This window comes from Zingiber officinale, chromosome 4A, assembly GCF_018446385.1.
Source record: "Zingiber officinale cultivar Zhangliang chromosome 4A, Zo_v1.1, whole genome shotgun sequence".
Classification (NCBI taxonomy): Eukaryota; Viridiplantae; Streptophyta; class Magnoliopsida; order Zingiberales; family Zingiberaceae; genus Zingiber; species Zingiber officinale.
In genome coordinates this window covers 3821765-3842799 of record NC_055992.1, presented here as the reverse complement: position 1 = coordinate 3842799, position 21035 = coordinate 3821765, and the positions used below count along the sequence as shown (strand labels likewise).

Genomic DNA, 21035 nt, shown 5'->3' with positions numbered 1-21035 from the left:
TGCGCACGTGGCGGGTGGCGGGCTCACAGGTGCGAGCACCTGCTCGCCTTGGGCTAAGGGAGCACCTGTCCTTTTATTTTTGTGTTAACTCCATTAACACATCTTCATTAATAAGTAGAGAATACACATCGAGAATTTCCGATGTGGGACTATTCTCCCATGCACTTTATTAATGAATAATAAATGTTATTTTGGGTCGACTTTAAACATTAATTTCTCATTCACCCTTATTCGGTTTTGAGCAAATTAATAGTCTAAATCTATCTACGCAAATCGTAGATTTCAATTTTGAAGTCAATTACGACTTTCAACAATTGATGGCTTCCTTCCTCAAAATCGTTTTGGTCCATTTAAGGCCCCAATATCCAACAATCCCCCACATGAATGGAAATTAATGCAATGCGTGTATGCATGCTGACACTTTACAAGAGTCCAGTCGATAAGTCACTGCATCGGGAGAGGTAGCTTGTGGCTTTGAACCTTCCGTAGTGAAATGCTATCGAGTATACTAGGCTACGCAGTGAACGTGATGTCTTGAACTGCTCAGCTGTTGGTGTATACTTAGACAATAACACCCACACAGAGATCTATCTCACCTACTTTAGGTTCTCATGGTTGGTTCCGTTTCGGCCATGGATACCATCTTGGATTCATGAGTGTTTCATTGAAGCGGCCTGTCTTCACACTCACATAGGTGACACTTCTATCAAGAGTATCCTGCCATACTCCACCTTATCAGATATAGAAGTCACTAAAAGCATAAGCTTAACCTCACTACATGAGGTAGGATAGCACAAATTCATCCTAGTATTGGGATAGAGATAAACTATCTACTGTGCTGGACCACAACTTCTATAACTTCGTTGTCCCATTGAACCAAGATCTTGGGATCTCCAGTCAACAAGGTTGGATTACCGCTACAGTCGTTTTCAGTTGTAGATTTTTAATCTCATTCCTCTTGATGAGCAGTATACTTGATCTCGACTCAACCCCTTCGTTAGAGGATCTGCCAAATTATCTTTGGACTTAACATAGTCGATTGCAATCACTCCATTCGAGATCAATTGCCTAATGGTATTATGTCTACGACGTATATGTCGTGACTTCCCATTATACATATTACTCTGTGCCCTTCCAATCGCCGATTGACTATCGCAGTGGATTAGTACGGCAGGCACAGGTTTCATCCAGCTCGGAATATCTTCCAAGAAATTCCGCAGCCATTCAGCTTCCTCAGCTGCTTTGTCTAGTGCTATAAACTCGGATTCCATAGTTGACCGAGCAATGCAAGTCTGCTTAGTGGATTTCCAAGATACTGCTCCCCCACCGATCGTGAATACATATCCACTAGTGGATTTGGAGTCTTTTGTATCTGATATCCAATTAGCATCACAATATCCTTCCAACACAGCGGGATATTTTGTCATAATGTAATCCATAGTTCATAGTATATTTCAAATATCTGAGAACTCGCATCAATGCTTTCCAATGGGTGTCTTTTGGATTACTCGTAAAACGACTCAGTTTATTGACCATACAAGCAATATCTGGACGTGTGCAGTTTGTGAGATACATCAAACTGCCTATTATCTGAGAATATTCCAACTGCGATATGGTCTCACCATGGTTTTTCGCTAAGTGTTGACTTAGATCCATAGGTGTTTTCACTGTAGAGAGATCGTACGCATTGAATTTTTTCAATACAGATTTTACATAATTGGATTGTGTTAAAACTATCCCTTCTGATGTCCTGAGAATTTTAATTCCCAATATAACATCTGCTTGACCCATATCTTTCATATCAAAATTTCTGGTCAACATTTTATTTGTAGTCATGATTACATTATGATTACTGCTCATTATTAGCATGTCGTCTACGTATAGACAGACAATTACATAGCCTTCAGGTGTGTTTTTGATATAAATGCATTTGTCACATTCATTTATTCTGAATTCGTTTGACAGCATTACTTTGTCAAATTTTTCATGTCATTGTTTAGGCGCTTGCTTAAGTCCGTACAACAACTTAACAAGTCGACACACCTTTTTCTCATTTTCAGGAGCCATGAACCCTTCGGGTTGCTCCATATAAATTTCTTCTTCCAATTCACCATTTAAGAACGCAGTCTTAACATCCATTTGATGTATTTCAAGGTCATACAGTGCTGCAATGGCTATTAGCACTCGTATGGACGTAATCCTTGTCACCGGTGAGTATGTATCGAAGTAATTAAGGTCTTCCTCTTGCTTGTACCCCTTGGCTACAAGTCTGGCCTTATACTTGTCAATTGATCCATCAGCTTTATACTTACGTTTTAGTATCCACTTTCAACCTAATGGTTTATTACCAGAAGGAAGGTCTACTAATTCCCAAGTATGATTATTCATGATAGACTCAATTTCACTATTGACAGCTTCTTTCCACATTGGAGCATCGGGTCTAGAGAGAGCTTTACTTAATGTTCTTGGTTCCATTTCTGACATGAAAGCCATGAAATCTGGCCCGAACGATTTCTCAACTCTAGTCCGTTTGCTACGACGTGGCTCTTCACTTTGATCGTCAATAGTCCTTTTATAACAGCTAAGTTCGGTAACGTCATTTTTGTTTGAACTTCCGTTGTTATCACTTTCAACGTTTCCCTTTTTATTTGGGAATACGTTTTCAAAGAATATCGCATTCCGAGATTCTATGGTTGTTCCCACATGTATATCAGGAATGTTTGATTTGTGAACTAGGAAACGATATGCACTACTATTATGGGCATATCCGACAAATACCGCATCGAACGTTTTAGGTCCGATCTTTACTTGCTTTGGTTTAGGTACTTCGACCTTTGCCAAGCACCCCCACACTTTCAGGTATTTGTACGATGGCTCGCGGCCTTTCCATAGTTCATATAGAGTTTTATCATTTTTCTTATGAGGGATTCTGTTGAGAATGTGATTTGCCGATAATATTGCTTCCCCCCACAAGTTTTGAGGTAAGCCTGAATTTATCAACAAGGCATTCATCATTTCTTTTAGTGTCTGATTTTTACGTTCGGCAACACCGTTTAATTGAGGTGAGTAAGGCGCCGTTGTTTGATAGATAATGCCAGATTCTGTACAAAATTCATCAAACGGTGTACCATATTCTCCACCTCTATCGCTTCGAATTATTTTAATTCGTTTGTCAAGTTGATTTTCAACTTCTGTTTTATAGGTTCTGAACGCCTCTAGGGCTTCGTCTTTACTTCTTAAAAGAAAGACATAACAGAACTTTGTGCAGTCATCGATAAAAGTAATAAAATATTTTTTACCTCCTCTAGTTTGCACAAATTTCAAGTCACATAGATCATTATGTATTAACTCTAGAGAAGTTGTTGTCCTTTCCACCGAATGAAAAGGTAGTTTCGTCATTTTCGCTTCCACGCACACTTCACATTTGTGTGTTCCGTCAACATTGACGTTTGGTAATAAATTTAATTTGACGAGACGTTTGAGAGTATTATTATGCACATGTCCGAGTCGATCATGCCATAAATTAAAACACTCAACAACATAGCTGGAAGCATTTATTTTATTACCATCAAAATTTCGGAGTACAGGCATTACAACCATTTTGAATAGACCCTTTTCTAGGTACCCCTTTCTTAGGAAGACACCATTCTTCGTAAGTACAAAGTTGTCTAACTGGAACACTAGCCTAAATCCGGCCTTGACCAATGCCGCTCCAGAAACTAGGTTCTTACTGATGTCGGGAACATGGAGTACATCAATGAGTGTTAGCTCCTTTCCGAACGTCATCTTCAGAACAACCTTTCCAAGTCCAACAATTGGCGACGTCGTGGAATTACCCATATAGAGCTTCCTGCCATTTATCGGAGTATACTTGGAGAACATCGCCTAATAGGAACAGATATAACGAGTTGCTCCAGTATCAATGAACCACTGCTTCGGGTTGGTATCCACCAAGTTGGCTTCAAATACAACCGCAGTGAGATCCAAGTCCTCAAGAGAGGTTGCGACATGATTCGCAGCATCCTTTGGCCCCTTGGTTGGCTTCTTTGGGCGTCTGCAGTCCTTGGACAGGTGTCCTGCTTTTCCACAGTTGTAGCAGGAGCCTTTGAACTTCTTTGCTTGAGCCTTCTTTTTGAACTGCTTCGGCTTTTTAGCGTTCGGCTCGACCAGGTTGGACATTTCGTCTATAGTCCGCTTGGTTCCTCTGGAGTCGGATAACTTTCGATTATCCTCCTCTATTCGTAGCCTCAGGATCAGGTCTTGCAGCCCTATCTCCTTTTGCTTGTGCTTTAGGTAATTCTTGAAATCCTTCCATGACGGAGGGAGCTTCTCAATTACCGCAGCAACTGCGAATGTCTCATTCAGCTTCATGCCTTCGGCGTCCAGATCGTGCAGTATTAATTGCATATCTTGGACTTGAGATGAAACGCTTTTTGAGTCCACCATCTTGAAATCCAGAAACCGACCGACGATGAATTTCTTCAATCTAGCATTTTCGGTCTTGTATTTCTTCTCAAGGGATTCCCACAAAGATTTCGTCGTCTCCAGAGAACAATATAAGTTATATAACGTGTTGTCCAAGGCGTTGAGTATATAATTACGGCACAGAAAATCTCCGTGAGACCACGCATCGCTAGCAGCCTTACTACCTTCCGTAGCGGCTGGCGTGTCTTCGTGCAAAAACCGTACAAGGTTTAGCGTTGTTAGATAAAACAGCATCTTCTGCTGCCATCTTTTGAAGTCGGTTCCGGTGAATTTCTCCGACTTTTCTCCGTGCGGAATGGTTGTCGGAATGGCGGTCGGAACGACGGTTGGAACGGCCATCGGAATGTCGTTGGTAGCCATATCAGTTTGCACGAAATATCGTTTACGACTGTTAAGTCCGGGTAGCTTCTGGAGTATGCAAACTGATCGTTGAGGCTAGTGTTCGACACTATCTCCGTAAACGATATTGCTCCGCTACGGAGCTTAACGGATTGTTGCAATTCATTCCCAAGATACAACGACGACGAACGTCTCGAAATCGTAGCACTCCGACTTCCGAGACCAGCGAACCTTCTAGTAGACTTCTTGGACTCTTGAATGCACAAGATGAGATGAATGCTTGAGGAAGAGAAGAGAGGATTGAGTTTCTATTCCATCATCTGGAAGGTTCTATTTATACTGAAAGAAGAGGTTGAGTGTCCTTTGGGTGAGTGGATGTGTTCCTTGGGCTGGATCGATCTAGATCATCCATTTTGAAGGGTTGTAACCCTTCACCAAGCCCACTTCAATCTCATCCATCAGATCTGAGGAGTTGTGACCCTCAGATCCCGCCTATTGTCATCGGCCATCAGATCTGGATTCATTGATTCGATGCTTCATATCAAGTCTACAAGTGCAAAGTGCGCCTACAAAGCGCCCATTGCGCACGTGCGCACGTGGCGGGTGGCGGGCTCACAGGTGCGAGCACCTGCTCGCCTTGGGCTAAGGGAGCACCTGTCCTTTTATTTTTGTGTTAACTCCATTAACACATCTTCATTAATAAGTAGAGAATACACATCGAGAATTTTCGATGTGGGACTATTCTCCCATGCACTTTATTAATGAATAATAAATGTTATTTTGGGCCGACTTTAAACATTAATTTCTCATTCACCCTTAATCGGTTTTGAGCAAATTAATAGTCTAAATCTATCTACGCGAATCATAGATTTCAATTTTGAAGTCAATTACGACTTTCAACAATTGATGGCTTCCTTCCTCAAAATCATTTTGGTCCATTTAAGGCCCCAATATCCAACAAATAATTATTTCACAATAATTAATAATAGACTGCTAGTTATGGCAATGTAGTTTGTAACTTATAATTGTTAGGACCTTCGGATAGCGGCTAGAGAGGGGGGTGTGAATAGCCGACCCCAAATTCACGTTTCTTTCTACAAATCAAGTTAGCGCAGCGGAAAAATAACAACAGAAACGTAAATAGAGAAATCAAACCTCAAGCACAGCGATGTAACGAGGTTCGGAGATGAAACTCCTACTCCTCGGCGTGTCCGTAAGGTGGACGAATCCTCTCAATCCGTCGGTGGATGAGACCCCGGAAAATCGGCTAATAAACACTCATTCTGGGTGGAGAAACCTCGCCACAATAACTCTTGCAACAGCAAGATAGAAGTACACAAAATACGAAGAAGCACAAGACAATATGAATGTAAAACAAACAAGCTTGCCTTCTCGTCTGGAGTCCGTTGATGTAGCATCAGCTTCACGGATGCCAGCAGCAGGGAAGCTCACGCGAAGCTTCAAGAAGTACGAGCTCAGCAAAGCTCGCAGAAGGAACCTGGAAGAACTTGCAGAAGCAAGAAGAAGGTCCTGTAGAGTCGCTCGACTCTTTATATAGCTGAACCTGCAAACCTGTGAAGGCAGAAGAAGACACAGAAGACTGAGATCTAGCCGTTGTCACTCACAACGGCTAGGTCTGGACCGATCAGGCTCCAACCTGATCGGTCCACACTGTCCCTGATCGGTCTTGGGAACCGATCAGGCTATGTCCTGATCGGTCCAGGAGGAGTCTGATCGGTCCCTGGACCGATCAGCCTTTCTCCTTCTTCTCTTCTGTTTGCTTCCTGATCGGTCTTCAGACCGATCAGATAATCCACAGAAGCATTCTGTTTGGTTACTGATCGGTCACCAGACCGATCAGCCGTATCACTGGATCGGTCCCCAGATCGATCCAAAGCTTGGTTTTTCCCAATACCAAGTCCCAAGTCTCCCACACCAACATCCGGTCAACCTTGACCTATTGGTACATCATGCTTAGCATCTGGTCACTCCCTTGACCTGCTAAGACTCCCCATCAAGTGTCCGGTCAATCCCTTTGACCCACTTGGACTTTTCTCTTCGTGCCAAGTATCCGGTCACTCCCTTGACCTTCTCAACACCAGATGTCCGATCATCCTTGATCCATCTGGATTTTTCTTGCCCAGCTTCACTCACCAAGACTTTCACCTAGCTTTACTCACTAGGGTTTCCAATCTGCCTGGCTTCACTCACCAGGACTTCCAAACTGCCTAGCTTCACTCACTAGGACTTTTACCTGGCTTCACTCACCAGGATTTTCCATCTGCCTTCCTGGTCTAGAGAACGAGCTACCGAGCTCTCTCTGACCTAGTCTGGAGAACGAGCTACCGAGCCCTCTCCGACTTCGTCCGGTCCAGAGAACGAGCTACCAAGCCCTCTCTGACCTAGTCCGGAGAACGAGCTACCGAGCCCTCTCCGACTTCCACATCAGGTCCAGAGAAAGAGCTACCGAGCCCTCTCTGACCATAGTCCGGAGAACGAGCTACCGAGCCCTCTCCGACTCCATCAGGTCCAGAGAATGAGCTACCGAGCCCTCTCTGACCACAGTCCGGAGAACGAGCTACCAAGCCCTCTCCGACTTCCACATGCCAAGCTTCCATACTTGTACTTCTCCGTGCCAAGTCCCTGCTTGGACTTTTCCCATGCCAAGCTCCCTGCTTGGACTTCTCGAAATAGATCAACTCAAGTCGGGTCAACCAGGTCAACCTTGACCAAGGGTTGCACCCACAACCTCCCAAGTTTTCCAATATTCTTGATACAACTCTTCTATTCTCGTCAAACATCATAATAGAACTTTTCTATTCTCGTCAAACATCAAAATACAACTCGAGTCAGGTCAACTCGAGTCAGGTCAACTCGAGTCAGGTCAACTCGAGTAAACCTTGACCTAAGGTTGCACCAACAATCTCCCCCTTTTTGATGTTTGACAAAACCATAATCAAGTTAGGTTAAACCGATAACCTAACTTAGGTTTTCCAATGTTCTTCCTTGAACATTCTTTGGACATTCTCCCATTCTCCCCCTTTTTGACACACATCAAAAAGAGTGAATCAAGGTCAAGAGTTTCTTCCTAATGAGAGTCCCATACCTTTCATTGAAACTCTTAATTTCCCCCTTGATACTAAGGTCAACAATTAACTTAGTGATAATCCCATATCACTCAAGTCTTTAGGAATAAAAACTCCCCCTAAAGGTCAACTCCCCCTTGACCATTGCACCAACAATGTCTTGGAGAGTTTCAAACCTTTAGAAATCTAAACCACCAACTTCCATAGCTGAAATTTCAGTCAACAGTCAAAAAATCAGCATTTGGCACGCTCTGATCGGTCACCAGACCGATCAGGAGCTCCCTGGATCGGTCCAGTGACCGATCCAGCATCCCCTAGACCGATCAGGCAACCTCCTGATCGGTCACACATGCTAATTTGAAAGAAATTACTAACTAACAGTTTAAGTATAAAAATTACAATACCAAAAAAATTTTTAATTTATCAATTTTCCTAACTCCCCCTTAACTTGTATACCTACTTTTCCCCCTTTGATCAAAGCAAAAAGAATTGGGTAAAAAAGTATAAAAGAAGGGTAAATAAAATTTTTCAGAGATGATTTTGAAAATATAGATATGTTTGAGAAAATAAAAAAAAATCTGAGTACAAAAATCAGTTAGTTTCAAAAAGATTTCTAGGAATTTCCTTAAAATTTCGTAAAATTCTAAGTTAATCCAAGATTTTAAAAGAGAGAGAAAATTCTAAGTTTTAGAGGACTTTTTAAGTTAGGTAAAAATAGTTTTAAAGATTTTTCAAAAAAAAATTAAGTTAAAAAATGATTTTAAAAGAATTTTCGCAATAGAATTTCTCTAAATATAGATTTTTTAAAAAAAATTAACTTAAACAAGGATATTTTCTGAAAAAATATTTTTGAAGGAAAGGAAATGTTTGAAGAACTTTTACAAACATTGTTTAATTCTAATTTTAATACTTTTTAAGAAAGTTAATTAAACATTTCATTTCTATATTTGGCTTCTAGACAGTGGCGAAGCACTAGGCCTTCTTAGTTATTAGAGCAACAACCACTTTTTAGTCAAAGCCTCATAAAGAAATTCACTGTTTAATTTTCTCACTGAAAGCCTTTAACTTTTTAAATTTAATCTAGGAATGGTTTTGGAACCTAGTAAAGGTTCCTTCTTACTGGATTAATCATAAACTTATGGGGTATATAGTTTCTTGGAACTTTCCTAAGTTGTCCCTGATGTTTTCTAATATACCAATTTAATTTTTCAAAAGTTCTTAGTTTTGATTTTGGAAATTTATTTAAGCATGCATGATTATTTTTCAACTTCTCAATTTCAATTTTTAATCTTTCATTTTCTAATTTTAAATTATCATACATTTCTAGTGGGTATACTTTTGTTAAATTCAATTTCAATTCAGCATTTTGTTTTTCTAATTTTACTAGATCTTTCATAAGCACTTTGATAAATTGAAAGGACCGAGTAGGGGTGAGATCACGTACCTTACCTCTCTTGGTGATGCTCTCCCTTCGTCGCAACTTTCTTTTTCTTCTGAGGATCCTCCCCCTTCATCTATGCTCATCTCTGAGTCAGAGTCATCTTCAAAGAGATGGTTGGCCATCAGTGCTACTCCAGAGAAAGCTTCGACTTCTGATTCGGATGATGAAGAATCATCCCAAGTGACCTTTAAACTTTTGTGTTTAGTGGATATCGGTCTCTGAGACTTGTCCTTTTTCTTTAATTTGGGGCAGTCATCCTTGATGTGCCCTCCCTCGTTGCAATTATAGCATCGAACTATCTTTTTATAGCGTTGATGTTTTTTCGACTGCGATCTAAATTTATTAGTTTTAATAAATTTATTTAATTTTCTTACCAGAAGAGCCGCTTCAGTTTCGTCGATCGATGCTGCAGAATCGGGATCGTCCTTTTCGGCTTGTAGGGCAATATTGAGGTTCGTCTTCTCCGTTTGTTTAGTCTCTGCGATTCGAGACTCGTGAAGTTCAAATGTAGAGAATAAATTTTCTAAACTACTTACCTCAAGGTCCTTAGAGATGTAGTAAGCATCTATCAAGGACGCCCACTCTGGAGTTCTTGGGAAGGCGTTGAGCGCATACCGGATAGAGTCTCGGTTTGTTACCGGTTCTCCGAGGTTGGTCAGTTGAGTTATAAACTCCTTAATTCTTGCCTGGAGTTGCGTTACCTTCTCGTTGTTGTTCATCCGGAGGTTCGTTAACTAGGTCCGAAGGATGTCGCGCCTTGCTAGCTTTGCTTCTGAGATGCTTTCGTGGAGTTCCAGGAATTTATCCCAGAGGTTTTTGGCGGAGTCGTAGCTTCCGATTCAACTTACCTCCTAGGGCGGCAGAACGTTGAGTAGGTGAAATTCCGCTTTTTCGTTCGCCACAAAATCGGCCTGCTCCTTTTTCGTCCAGTTGTATTTTTCTTTGTCTTTTGGCGCTGCATATCCATATTTGATTATTAAAAGAATATCAAATTCGGTCTTAAAAAATACTTCCATTTTTCGCTTCGAAGTAGCGAAGTCTCTGTCAAACTTCGGGGGATGAATGTTCGCGCCGGCCATCGTCCTGATCTTTGTGTTTCAGTCGGTGGTTAATCCTTCTGAGACTGTCGTGCTCTGATACCACTTGTTGGAGCAGCGGGGGCCGACAAGAGGGAGTGAATTGCCTGTAAAATTAAAGATACCCTCCTCAAGACTTTCAACTCAGAATAAATAGCAATAACAATAAAGTAATAAAACAAAAAGAATCAGAGAAGACCAGAAGTTTATTTGGTTACAACCAAGATGGTTGTTAATCCAAGGCGATGAAAAGTGTACTAACGATCTCCTTCTCTGAAGGCGGAGAAGCTTTTTACACACTAAAAGCTCAGAACTATTGCTAGAAATGAATACAGAGTTGATTGCATGAATTGATTAAAAGATCTGGACCAAGACTTTATTTATATGTAGCCTTGGTCGGGGCGCCCTGAGGATATAAAATTTTATCCCCCAACGTTCAGATCGAGTTTTGACTCGATCTGGTCAAAATCCAACTCCGGGTGCCCCGGGCTGTTCCAGGCACCCGAACATGAAAGTCAACTCAAGTTTGACTTTTGGTCCGGGCCTTCTGCTCCGTTTCAGCTCGCCTCGGTCCGAGTCTTTTCCGCTCCGGCTCCGTTTGCTTGGGTGATCTCCGCTATCCGAAATAGGGCTCACCCGAATCTATTTTCCGGTCTTTTCCTCGAGCAGGCTTCCATCCCGGCTTCTCGTCCCTCGAACGCCACGCACGTTCTTCTCATCCACCGGAGTACTCTTCCGTAGCTTTCTCGTCATTCGGATGCACCGAGCCCGTCGGCTCCCTTCCCATGTCGTCCTTCTCGCTAACTGCGTCTTCCGCTCGACTTCCTGCGCTCCTAAGTTTCTGCACACTTAGACACAGGGATCAAATAACAAGCAGGACCTAACCTAACTTGGTTGATCACATCAAAACCACCACGGGGTTCAACAATATGCTCGACCCGTTAAGGTACTGTATCAGTGACACTTTACTGACAAGTCTTTTCAGGAAAAATTTGAGATGCGTACCCACTTTGGAGAGCGTGCACGCGCGCTGTCGGAGTTCTAAATAAAAGGGGAGGTCCAAGCAACAACGGAGGTATGCGATATTCACTGTTTATGCTACAGTTCTTGTTGCTTCGCTTCATTCCTCATCGTCGGTGACTAACTTGAGCATCGGAGGACCAACACTTAGGACCCCTTCCCTAGCTCGGCACTGACGTAGTCTATGTTGCATGTCTACACGAAGTCCATAGGAGGTCAGCGTGAGTACCACATCCTCAGCTTTCCGCCCCTTTGATTTTCGGACAAGATCAATTGATACGTGTGGTTCGGAATAAAATTTGAATTTAATTCGAGTGAAATTAAATTATTTGAATTTTAATTTAAATATATTTATATTAAAATTATGAAAAATAAATAAATAGAATTCGATTTATAGATAATCTAATAAAATATTATAAGTTGCTAAAACAAAAATTATTGACTTCGACCATTATCCGCAAGACCGTCGTCCATTGATCGATGCCTTCTCCGGTAGCCTTCGCCAGTTACTGTCCCGCTTCCTCTTCCCTCGTCCCCTCGCTCGTTCGCTCCGATCTACGGGGTCATCTCAATGACATCAAAGCCCTCGTCCTCTCCACTGTGAAGAGCCTTCCTAACTCGCCGATCCCCTCTCCCATTCAGTCTCTTCGCCAGGGGAATTGGGTTAAGCTCATTTGCGGCGCAAGTTTTGAGGTTTGTTCTTTCTTCCTTACCTCGTGGAACGAAAATCTCGCGTTTCTTCCGATGATTTCCTTCGCGTCTTTCTTTCCGATGATTTCCTTCGCGTCTTTCTTTCTTCGACAGGATGCCGCGGATGTCAGGAATTTGTCTCTTGTGTATACACTTGCTGGAGGTATTAAAGAAGTTTCTTTGAGATGTCATTAATAACCTTCAAGAAATTGGTGCCTCGACTTATAACCGGGACATGTGCAGTCGATTGCATTGATTGTGCAGCAGATGCGGCCGTTGTTGGTGCTGTTAATGAGGGCATTGATGCCGCAATGTCGATAGCAATGGTCAAGAGGCCCTGGGTGATGATTAGTGTTAACGATGATAAGGAAGACGTTCATTTCCGCAAAGCTGGTACTTTTAATGCGCGCAGTTGATAAATGGTCGATTACGTTATTCATGCGTGTTTAGGAAGATGTTCCATGTACTGAGATCTCCTTCCCCTATCTTTATGATCTCTTTCTCTCCTGATATTTTTTATCCTCGTTTCTATTTTAATCTCTACATTCCTTCATTTTGTTTCCATCTTTGCAAACTTAAGATCTGTGTTATCTTCAGTTTGAGGAAAGCTAAGAAAGACATCACATGCTTTTTAAGCACACATTATCAATATTGCATTACCAAAGCTCTCAATTGCCGCACCACTCGTCATCTTCTCTAGATCATCAGTCTCTTTTCTATTGAGTAATTTTTCATTCATTTGTCTCCTGTGTGGTTATGTTCATGTTTAAATTGTGTTATTTTTTAATAATTATTTTGCATTGTTGTGTTCATTAATAACTCTTTAGCTACATGTGTTGAGGTAGGTAACAAAAAATGCAAATTTGTTTTCTTCATCCCTAAATTATTGAGGTTTTTAATTCTATCTTCTGTATTTGTTTATTCTTCTTAAGCCTAGTATTGGATGTTTGTTGTTCATTGTTTCTTCAGTATGTTCATGGGAAGTATAATGGTTTTATGATACACTGTTAGTTCACATTAATGAGTCAAGATAAGGGAAGGTATTTCTGATGACCACATTTATGTCAGTGAATTATGGTTTCTCTCTTCCTTTTTTTTTTTTTTTCATTTTTTGTCTCTTGTGATTTACCTTCGTTTTTTTTAAGGAAAATGGAAGGTAAAAATCCTAGAATATGTTGTTGCATAGGTGATAATTATGATATACAATGTCTCCACAGGTGATATTTATGATCACCATTTCTCATACTTCTCTTATATTTCTATTTAGCATTCCTCTCTAGCTCTATTTATCTATCTTAATATGCTGTGTTACTCCATTCTCTATTCCCAGAATTTGATCCTGAGGACTGCCCTTCTGATTGCCCTAGACCATGTGAAAAAGTTTGCCCTGCTTCTGCAATAGTGATACAGAGGGTGGTTGAGGGAGGTGGTTCAGTAGAGAACAATAGACTGGATAAACTGCAGGTGCTTATTCTCCCACCCTCACTTAGGTTCATATTTGTATTCTTAGGTTTCAGTTTATTAGTTTGTTATCCAGGGTGGAGTTATCACCGAACGATGTTATGGATGTGGACGCTGCTTTTCCAGCTGCCCATATGATAGAATAAGTGAGTATTACCTCTTTCTCTTTTATTACTTCAAATCTCCTTTCGGTTTTATTATACATTCATGAGTTTTTTCCTTTAATGCTGTATGATGTGTTTTCCTCTTCTTCTAATTCTTATTGTACTCAGTCAGAAGAATAAAATGTATAATGTGTTTGGTTGATTTTAGGTGCTACTACTTATGCCCGAGATCCTACTACTACTAGTAAGCTTTTGCAAAGGAGTGATGTTGATGCTATAGAGATACATACTAGTGGAAGGTTTTTGTTCTTATTGATTTTTCGCTTTAGGGGTCTCTTTGAACTTCTTGTTCTAATCTCGGTGATTTGGAGTGTTTTTTATGTTGCAAAACTTGATAGGCGCACTGATTTGTTCAACCTGCTTTGGGATAGCCTAGTGGATTCGGTTGAAAATGCAAAGCTAGTGGCAGTAAGTCAAGTTGTCAGATGGTTTATTTGCTGGTGCCATTTCTTTTTAATCTTCCTATCAATTATCCATGGTTTGTTATAGTATAATCAGTAATCTGCTAGGCTGGAAGACCTTCATGCCAAAGGATTTCTTTTAGCAAATGTTGATACGATTAATCGAGATTAATTATATTAATGAATAAATTCATTACAAGTAGAGTGACTATAAAGCCCAGGGATATAATATGTTTGTAGTTGTTGACTTGTTAACTAGTAGAAAATGAGTGATTTGGTAAGGAAAGCAAATTCCTCTTTGCATTTGATAACCAGTTGGACTGAAACCCAAAGTTGATAATGTAATTTTTCTAATTATGATGCAAGCCACTAACCTTTTTAATTGGCTAATTTGATCGATGACAATGTACAAAATATTTCAGGTTAGTTTGCCCAATGTGGGTGAATCAACTTTACAGGTGATGAATATGATATACGAGACAATGCAGCCTCATCTCAAATGCTACAATTTGTGGCAGGTCAGTCTACAATGTAAACTAAAACGTCACTCAAATTATTTAGTATCTGGTGTTTCCAGACCCTCATTTGCAGTAAATACACATTTCATAGACAGCATATCAACGGGTAAGATTGATCATGTTTAAAAGTGACTCTGATAATTATCTCCAAGCAAGATTAGATACATTTTTTTTCACCAACTTTGATCCTGAGTTAGAAGTATGAAAAACGATGCATGCAGAAGGCGCTATTGTAGCAATGACAACACTTTGGCAATGATAACAAGAACTGTATGATGATGATTTCGGGTTAGCAACCCAGAAATCAGCAGTTGAACAGCAGATGACATGCGGAGACACACACACAAAGAAGACTATGTTACGGGAGCCTGAGATAACATGGGGACAACAGTGTTGGATAATGTGGAAGATAGTGAAGAGCCACTAAACTCTAATACCATGTTAATTAAGGGGGAATTATTTCCTCATGGAACCTTAAGTAGGTTCCTCTTCTGATATATAGATATTATTTCAAATATGAAAATTACAAATGGGCCCTTACAGATTTACATATGAATCTAGTTGCTGATAATACATTCAAACAGGAATATGCCCATTTTAGATCTTTTAGACTTGTTATAATAATAGTTATATCGTTTGTTTATGGACTTCTGTTGTAGTTTCCTTTGGATGCATCTTATTCTGGTTAATGTATACATATTCCAACTTACCTACTTAACTATAGTTGGATGGTCGCCCTATGAGTGGAGACATTGGCAAGGGTGCAACAAGAGAGGCAATTGCCTTTGCCATTCAGTTGGCTGCTACATGCAACAAGCCTCATGGTAGATATGTAGGATATTTTTTTATGAAAAATGCAAGCAATGACTGAATTAACTTCTTCGAAACAGCATCAATAACTCAATTTTTCCCTTTGTAGGGTTTTATCAGTTGGCTGGTGGCACTAATGCTTTCACTATTGAGAGCTTAAAGAAATATGGGCTGTTTCAGACGAACCATATTGATTGTAAGGAGATTTCCTAGTTACTCGCGAGGCACTTTGTTCAGTGAATGAGGCTCAGCTGTGTAATAGTTTCATTTTCACGGGAACATGGAACTTAAAAGCATCTTATATAACGTCTTCTTGAGCATGATATTTTGCTTTGTGACAAAAGGTTTGTAGAAAGCGATTTGAGTTATTGCAATGATAAGTGATACTTTAACATGCAGATGTCATAGGCAATTCTTCAGAAGCGAGGATTGAAGATGAGCAAATTGATCCTAGACAAGCCTATATTGGTGGAATAGCTTATGGTGGTTATGCACGAAAGGTATTATGTTCACCATTTCGAAGCTCAGCCACTACTTCCATATCAACAAGTAAATCTATCTTTGTTTCCATACTGCATATGTTTTATTTTCTGAAGTTGTCTTTCTTATTCTCAGTCTTTCTTGTTGTGACCAATACATACTTCTATTTTAAGCATCTTTCCGACAGGATATTCATGTTTATATGCAATTGGCATGTGTATTTGTATTCTAACATCTTTAGAAACAACGAGAGACATTTTCCTACGGATTTATGAGAAATCTGATTAGCTAGGAGCTTAAACCGTGTGAGTTTTTAACATTTAGGGTCATCTACACAAATCTTTTTATCGATATCAATTTAAATTTAAATTTTATGTTCCTATGGACCTTCAACTTTCTTCCATGCAACTCGCTTATACCTGTTAGGCTTTTAGGTTATGTACTAACAATTTCCTGCAGATTGTGGGAAAAGTTCTATGCAAATTGCCCAGACAAGATGGCCATGCATGGATAGAGGATCACCCTGAGTATTTATTGGAGGCTCTTAACGAAGCTTTGACTTTAGTAGGTCCTGTCAAGGGGTACATTGACTACAGGGAGAGATAAACCTCAAAAAATTGATGTGAGATGTTCATCAAATTAGTATGATATAGCAATGCACGTCAGGATGACAATGTATCAGTGATTATAGATGTTGATGCTCTTGTCAATCGCAGTGTGAGACCTAAACAGTGGATGGATACAAACGAGTTCCTCAATTTGAACTTCTCGCTGATGTTTCGACACTTTATTATTAATTTTGTATAGAGCACCAATGCATAGGTTCAGCATGACTTGCAGATGTCAGCTTTGCAACTTCAGTTGTAGTTGATATATGTTGTCTAAGACCTACTAACTTAGAGAATGCTCACCAGAAGTCCAAGAAGAGAATTATCCTGTTGCTGAATGTCATGGGATCTTAGAATGATACATCTAGATTAGGGAATAGGATGAGAATCTCTATCCTGCATTAACAATTTATAGCCACATCAGCAATGTGGCATCAAACTGACAAAGACATTATTGAACCAGAGATATAACTTCAAACCATTTTAATTGACGAAAGATATATATTCCATCATTCAATTCTCCTAGATTGGATCAATTGGCAGGTAGGTTTGTGACTCAGCAAAACATCTTCTTAAAGTACAGCATCGCAGGCAAAGGAGCCTCATTTTCCTTTGAAATTAAAGTTTCAGCAGCATCTTTCTATCATTGGCAGCAACAGCAAATTCATCGCTTCGACGCTACAACTGCAAGAAATCAGTTTAGCAACATAACATTGTTGTGCTGTAGATAAGAATCAGAAGTAGTTTCACTGGTGGTAAGTTAACCAAATGCTTTACATTGTACCAGAACGCCATGAACTCCCATGTTCTCCATGTCCTCGACGAGATTTTGAGACTAAGAACAAGCGGCAACCAACTATCAGCTTCAAGTATGCAAAGACAGTCAAATATAGTCGCTTCTGATAAAGCTGGACTGATCATACATTTCCAATATGATAATCCTGCATCACCAGAAGTCCTTGCAGGAACAGTTGCCATCTTTGAAGTGGTGAAATCGGTTCCTGTCTCTCAGGATGATCTCCCTCTGGAACACCCTCGATATCAACTTGCTTGTATCATGGCAATCCCAGCACACTCTTAAGTTTTTCACAATCCTGATGCAGGTGCCTTCATCCAGCGCAATCAGCCCAAATGCAATGGCCAATTTCTCACTGTGCCAGCGCAGAGCATCCTCTTTCTCCTCTTCTTCAATATTGAACATCACCTCGTTTGTCTTAGCTGTATACCCAGCCAATCTCAACTTCCTTAATATCTCTTGCAGCATCAACACAATTTCCTTGTATCTGGGATGCGACTTGCCCCCTACAAAGAACTCATGGACCTCACCGCCAACCTCCATCACACTGCAGCCTGGCTCTTTCCTTACCCCTTTGCCTTTCATCGACTCCCTCACATCGTTAACTCCTTCCCAGTTCCTGGACTCAGCATACATGTTCGACATGAGGACATATGCCGAATCGTTCCTCGACTCCACCTCCACTAGCTTTTTCATAGCATACTCGCCCAATTCAATGTTCCTATGTATCCTGCAGGCATTGAGCAGAGCTCCCCAAGCACCAGCATGTGGTTCAATGGGCATATTGTTGATGAAATCAACAGCATCATCCAACAGGCCAGCTCTCCCATACAAGTCCACCATGCAACCATAGTGCTCGCGCCATGGATTTATTCCATACTTTTCATGCATCGAGTCGAAGTGCTGCCGACCCTCCTCGACCAACCCGGCCACACTACATCCTCGAAGGACAGAGATGAAAGTCACACCATTGGGCGGCAAGCCCAGCTCCTTCATCTGGTCGAACAGCTTGAGGCATTCTTTGCCGGCACCATTCATTGCCAGCCCGCTCATCGCACTACTCCAGGTGTAGACGTTCTTCTCCTGCATCCTCCAGAAGACCTCCATAGCCCACTCCATGTCGCCGCACTTGGAGTACATGTCCACGAGGGCCGTACCCAGAGTCACTGTGATACGGAGCCTGTTTCTTTGCAAGTAGGAGTGCACCCACTTGCCCTGATCCAAGGCGCCCAGATGGCCGCACGCAGTGAGGACCGACACCAATGTCGCCTCGCTCACTCTCATGCCTTCCAATTGCATAGATGAGAACAGTTGCAGCGCCTCTCTCGATCGGCCAACCTGCGAATACCCAGCGATCATGGCGTTCCACGCGATGGGATCTCGGCTTGGCATATCGTCGAACAGTTCTCGGGCGTGGTCAATTTCACCGGCGGCAGCGAGGGCCCCCAGCATGGCGGTGCGAGCGACGGTGTCAGCGTCGCGTACTTCCGAGTAGACGCGCAGGGCGGCTTCAAGGTCACCGAACTCGGCGTACATTCGGATGAGGGCGCTGTGTACGTGCGGGTCGGAGGCGAAGCCGCGGCGAATGGAGGCGGCGTGCACGGAAGCCGCGGAGAACGGGGAGGCAGCAGCCTTAACGCAGGCGCTGACGAGGAAGGTGAAGGTGAAGCGGTCCGGGGAGAGGGAGCCGAGGAGGCGGCGGTAGAAGTGGAAGGCGTGGCCGGGGTCGGGGCCACGGATGTGCGCGCGGATCAGAGAGTTGAGGAGGAAGACGCTGTCGGAGTGCGGGGAGTGATCTAGAAGCCGATGGGAGTACTGAAGGAGGAACGGGGAAGCGATGCCGGCGGCTAAGGCGACGGCGGCGACGAACTGATCGAAGACGTCGGGGTCGTGGAGGCGGCCATGGACGAGAAGCTGGCCATGGATTTGGAGGACCTGGCCGAGGGTGGTGGTGGGATTGCAGGCGGAGGCGGAGGTAGAGGAGGAGTCGAGAAGCGCAATAGGGTTGTGCCTGGCGATGATGTTTCTCAGTGATAATTTCATCGCATCGCAGGAGAACAGCGCGAGGAGGAAGTGCCTTTGAACCCGCAATTTTTTACCCAAGTTTACTAAATATCGTAATTTTTTTTTAAAAAGAAAACCTATTTAGATTCAAAAAATCATTGTTATATCAAATTAATATTTAAAAATATAGATATAATAAGTATAATTAGACGAATACACATGATCTAGTTTTATGTTATTTCGAACTCTCTAGGTACATCAGCTAGTTTTGGCCAGAGAATTCGAAATGATATAGAATAGATTTTATGTGTTCGTCTAGTTCTCCTGATTATATTTATGTTCTCAAAAAAATCAATTTAACACAATATATTCAGAGCAATAATTTTTTTAACACGAATTAGATTTTTTAAACACATTCGTGTTAAAAAATCACTACTCTCAATATATCGAATTGATATTTGAGGACATATATATAATCAGAAAAACTAAATCAACACGTAAAATATGATTTCATGTCATTTCGAGCTCATTAGGTCCATTAGCCTATTTTGATCGATTTTAGCCAAAGTCCGCTGATGGATCTAGAGAACTCAAAATAATATGGAACAATGTCCTATTTGTTTGTCAAGTTCTTCTGATTATATGCATGTCCTCAAACATCAATTTAGCACAATATATTGAGAGTATCGATTTTTTAATATGAATTAAATTTTTCAAAGACATCCGTGTTAATAAATCATTGTTTGAGAGCATAGATATAATCAAGAGACCTACACGAATACATATGACTTGGTTTCATGTTATTCTCAGCTAGTTCATCAGTCGATTTTGGTCGATTTTCGATTACAATCGGTTGATAAATCTAAAAAGCTTGAATGACATGAAACGTCTTATGTGCTGATCTATTTTTTTGATTATATTTATACTCTCAAATATCAATTTGATACAATATATTGAGAGCAATGATAATATAATTCGTATTAGGCCCACATTGGGCCCCTGGGACTATGGTGCAGTGGTAAGGCATCTAGGTTGTTACCCAGGCACTTACGGTTCGAGCCCCAACTATGGCAAATTTGCAGAAATTTTTCCTCCAAATGGGGCACGCAACTAAAGGATGCTGGGTTCCTGGGCTGCCCGCTGCGAGCGCTTCCCGATTTACCCTGGTGGCCGGTGGGAAACTTCCGTGGGGTCGGGCCGGTCACCCCAAGCTTGACATTACCTAGCCTAGTTAATCATTTTTTTTTATCAGGCCCACATTGGGATTTTTTTAGCTGATTTTTCAAATAACATTTTAACACCTCTAGAGAAGCTAAAATATACAATGGAGGGTACAGTTGGACTCTTTATAGCCTTAGTCTGATTGAACTCATTTTAAGTCATGTGGATTTCTGAGGCTCCAAGGAATCCAACGATCTCCCTCCATTGCTTATTTTGACTTTTCTAAGGTGTTAAAAGGTTATTAGAAGAATCAGCATAAATCCCAACGTGGGCATGATATAAATCATATCAAGTCCAACGTTGTTGCTAATCTTAGAAGATCAGCAACATGCATATTGTAAACTTTAAAATATCATAACTTTTGATTCAGAGTGAATCATGAAACGCACAATATATTAAATTAGAGCTCGTTCAGATATCTTTGATTTGATATAT

The 21035-nt window shown here is 41.2% G+C and overlaps 2 protein-coding genes across 12 annotated transcripts; one reads left to right on the top strand and one right to left on the bottom strand.

Moving 5' to 3' along the window:
• The first annotated feature begins 11880 nt into the window (after positions 1-11880).
• On the top strand, positions 11881-16893 carry LOC121969327. Of its 9 annotated transcripts, XM_042519362.1 has the most exons (12): positions 11882-12140; positions 12252-12300; positions 12381-12530; positions 13468-13601; positions 13675-13744; positions 13911-14001; positions 14101-14170; positions 14586-14681; positions 15406-15505; positions 15601-15687; positions 15891-15991; positions 16431-16893. In XM_042519362.1, the coding sequence occupies exons 1-12, from the start codon at positions 11928-11930 to the stop codon at positions 16575-16577; spliced, it is 1308 nt and encodes a 435-aa protein (XP_042375296.1). In that variant the 5' UTR covers positions 11882-11927; the 3' UTR covers positions 16578-16893. The 9 variants fall into 9 exon arrangements, 7 of the variants coding, with proteins under 7 accessions (XP_042375294.1, XP_042375290.1, XP_042375289.1 ...); XM_042519360.1 differs by having other exon boundaries at positions 11881-12140; positions 13911-14170; positions 15891-16040; XM_042519356.1 differs by having other exon boundaries at positions 11881-12140; positions 13663-13744; positions 15891-16569.
• LOC121969325 (putative pentatricopeptide repeat-containing protein At5g40405) lies at positions 16862-19456 on the bottom strand. Of its 3 annotated transcripts, XM_042519354.1 has the most exons (3): positions 17357-19456; positions 17059-17263; positions 16862-16975 (listed from the first exon to the last, which is right to left on the bottom strand). In XM_042519354.1, exon 1 carries the CDS (start codon positions 19416-19418, stop codon positions 17526-17528), a length of 1893 nt encoding a protein of 630 aa, XP_042375288.1. In that variant the 5' UTR covers positions 19419-19456; the 3' UTR covers positions 16862-16975; positions 17059-17263; positions 17357-17525. The 3 variants fall into 3 exon arrangements, with proteins under 3 accessions (XP_042375288.1, XP_042375286.1, XP_042375287.1); XM_042519352.1 differs by having other exon boundaries at positions 16905-17263; XM_042519353.1 differs by having other exon boundaries at positions 16905-17263; positions 17364-19456.
• Between the last annotated feature and the right edge of the window lie 1579 nt (positions 19457-21035).

Bases quoted from the DNA above. Each gene is read 5' to 3' on its own strand.
- LOC121969327 (XM_042519355.1), top strand. From the start codon at position 11,928: ATGCCTTCTCCGGTAGCCTTCGCCAGTTACTGTCCCGCTTCCTCTTCC. The intron at 12,531-13,467 runs GTACTTTTAATG...CTCTATTCCCAG, and splicing joins CGTTCATTTCCGCAAAGCTG to AATTTGATCCTGAGGACTGC. The intron at 14,682-15,405 runs GTCAGTCTACAA...ACTTAACTATAG, and splicing joins AATGCTACAATTTGTGGCAG to TTGGATGGTCGCCCTATGAG.
- LOC121969325 (XM_042519354.1), bottom strand. From the start codon at position 19,418: ATGAAATTATCACTGAGAAACATCATCGCCAGGCACAACCCTATTGCG.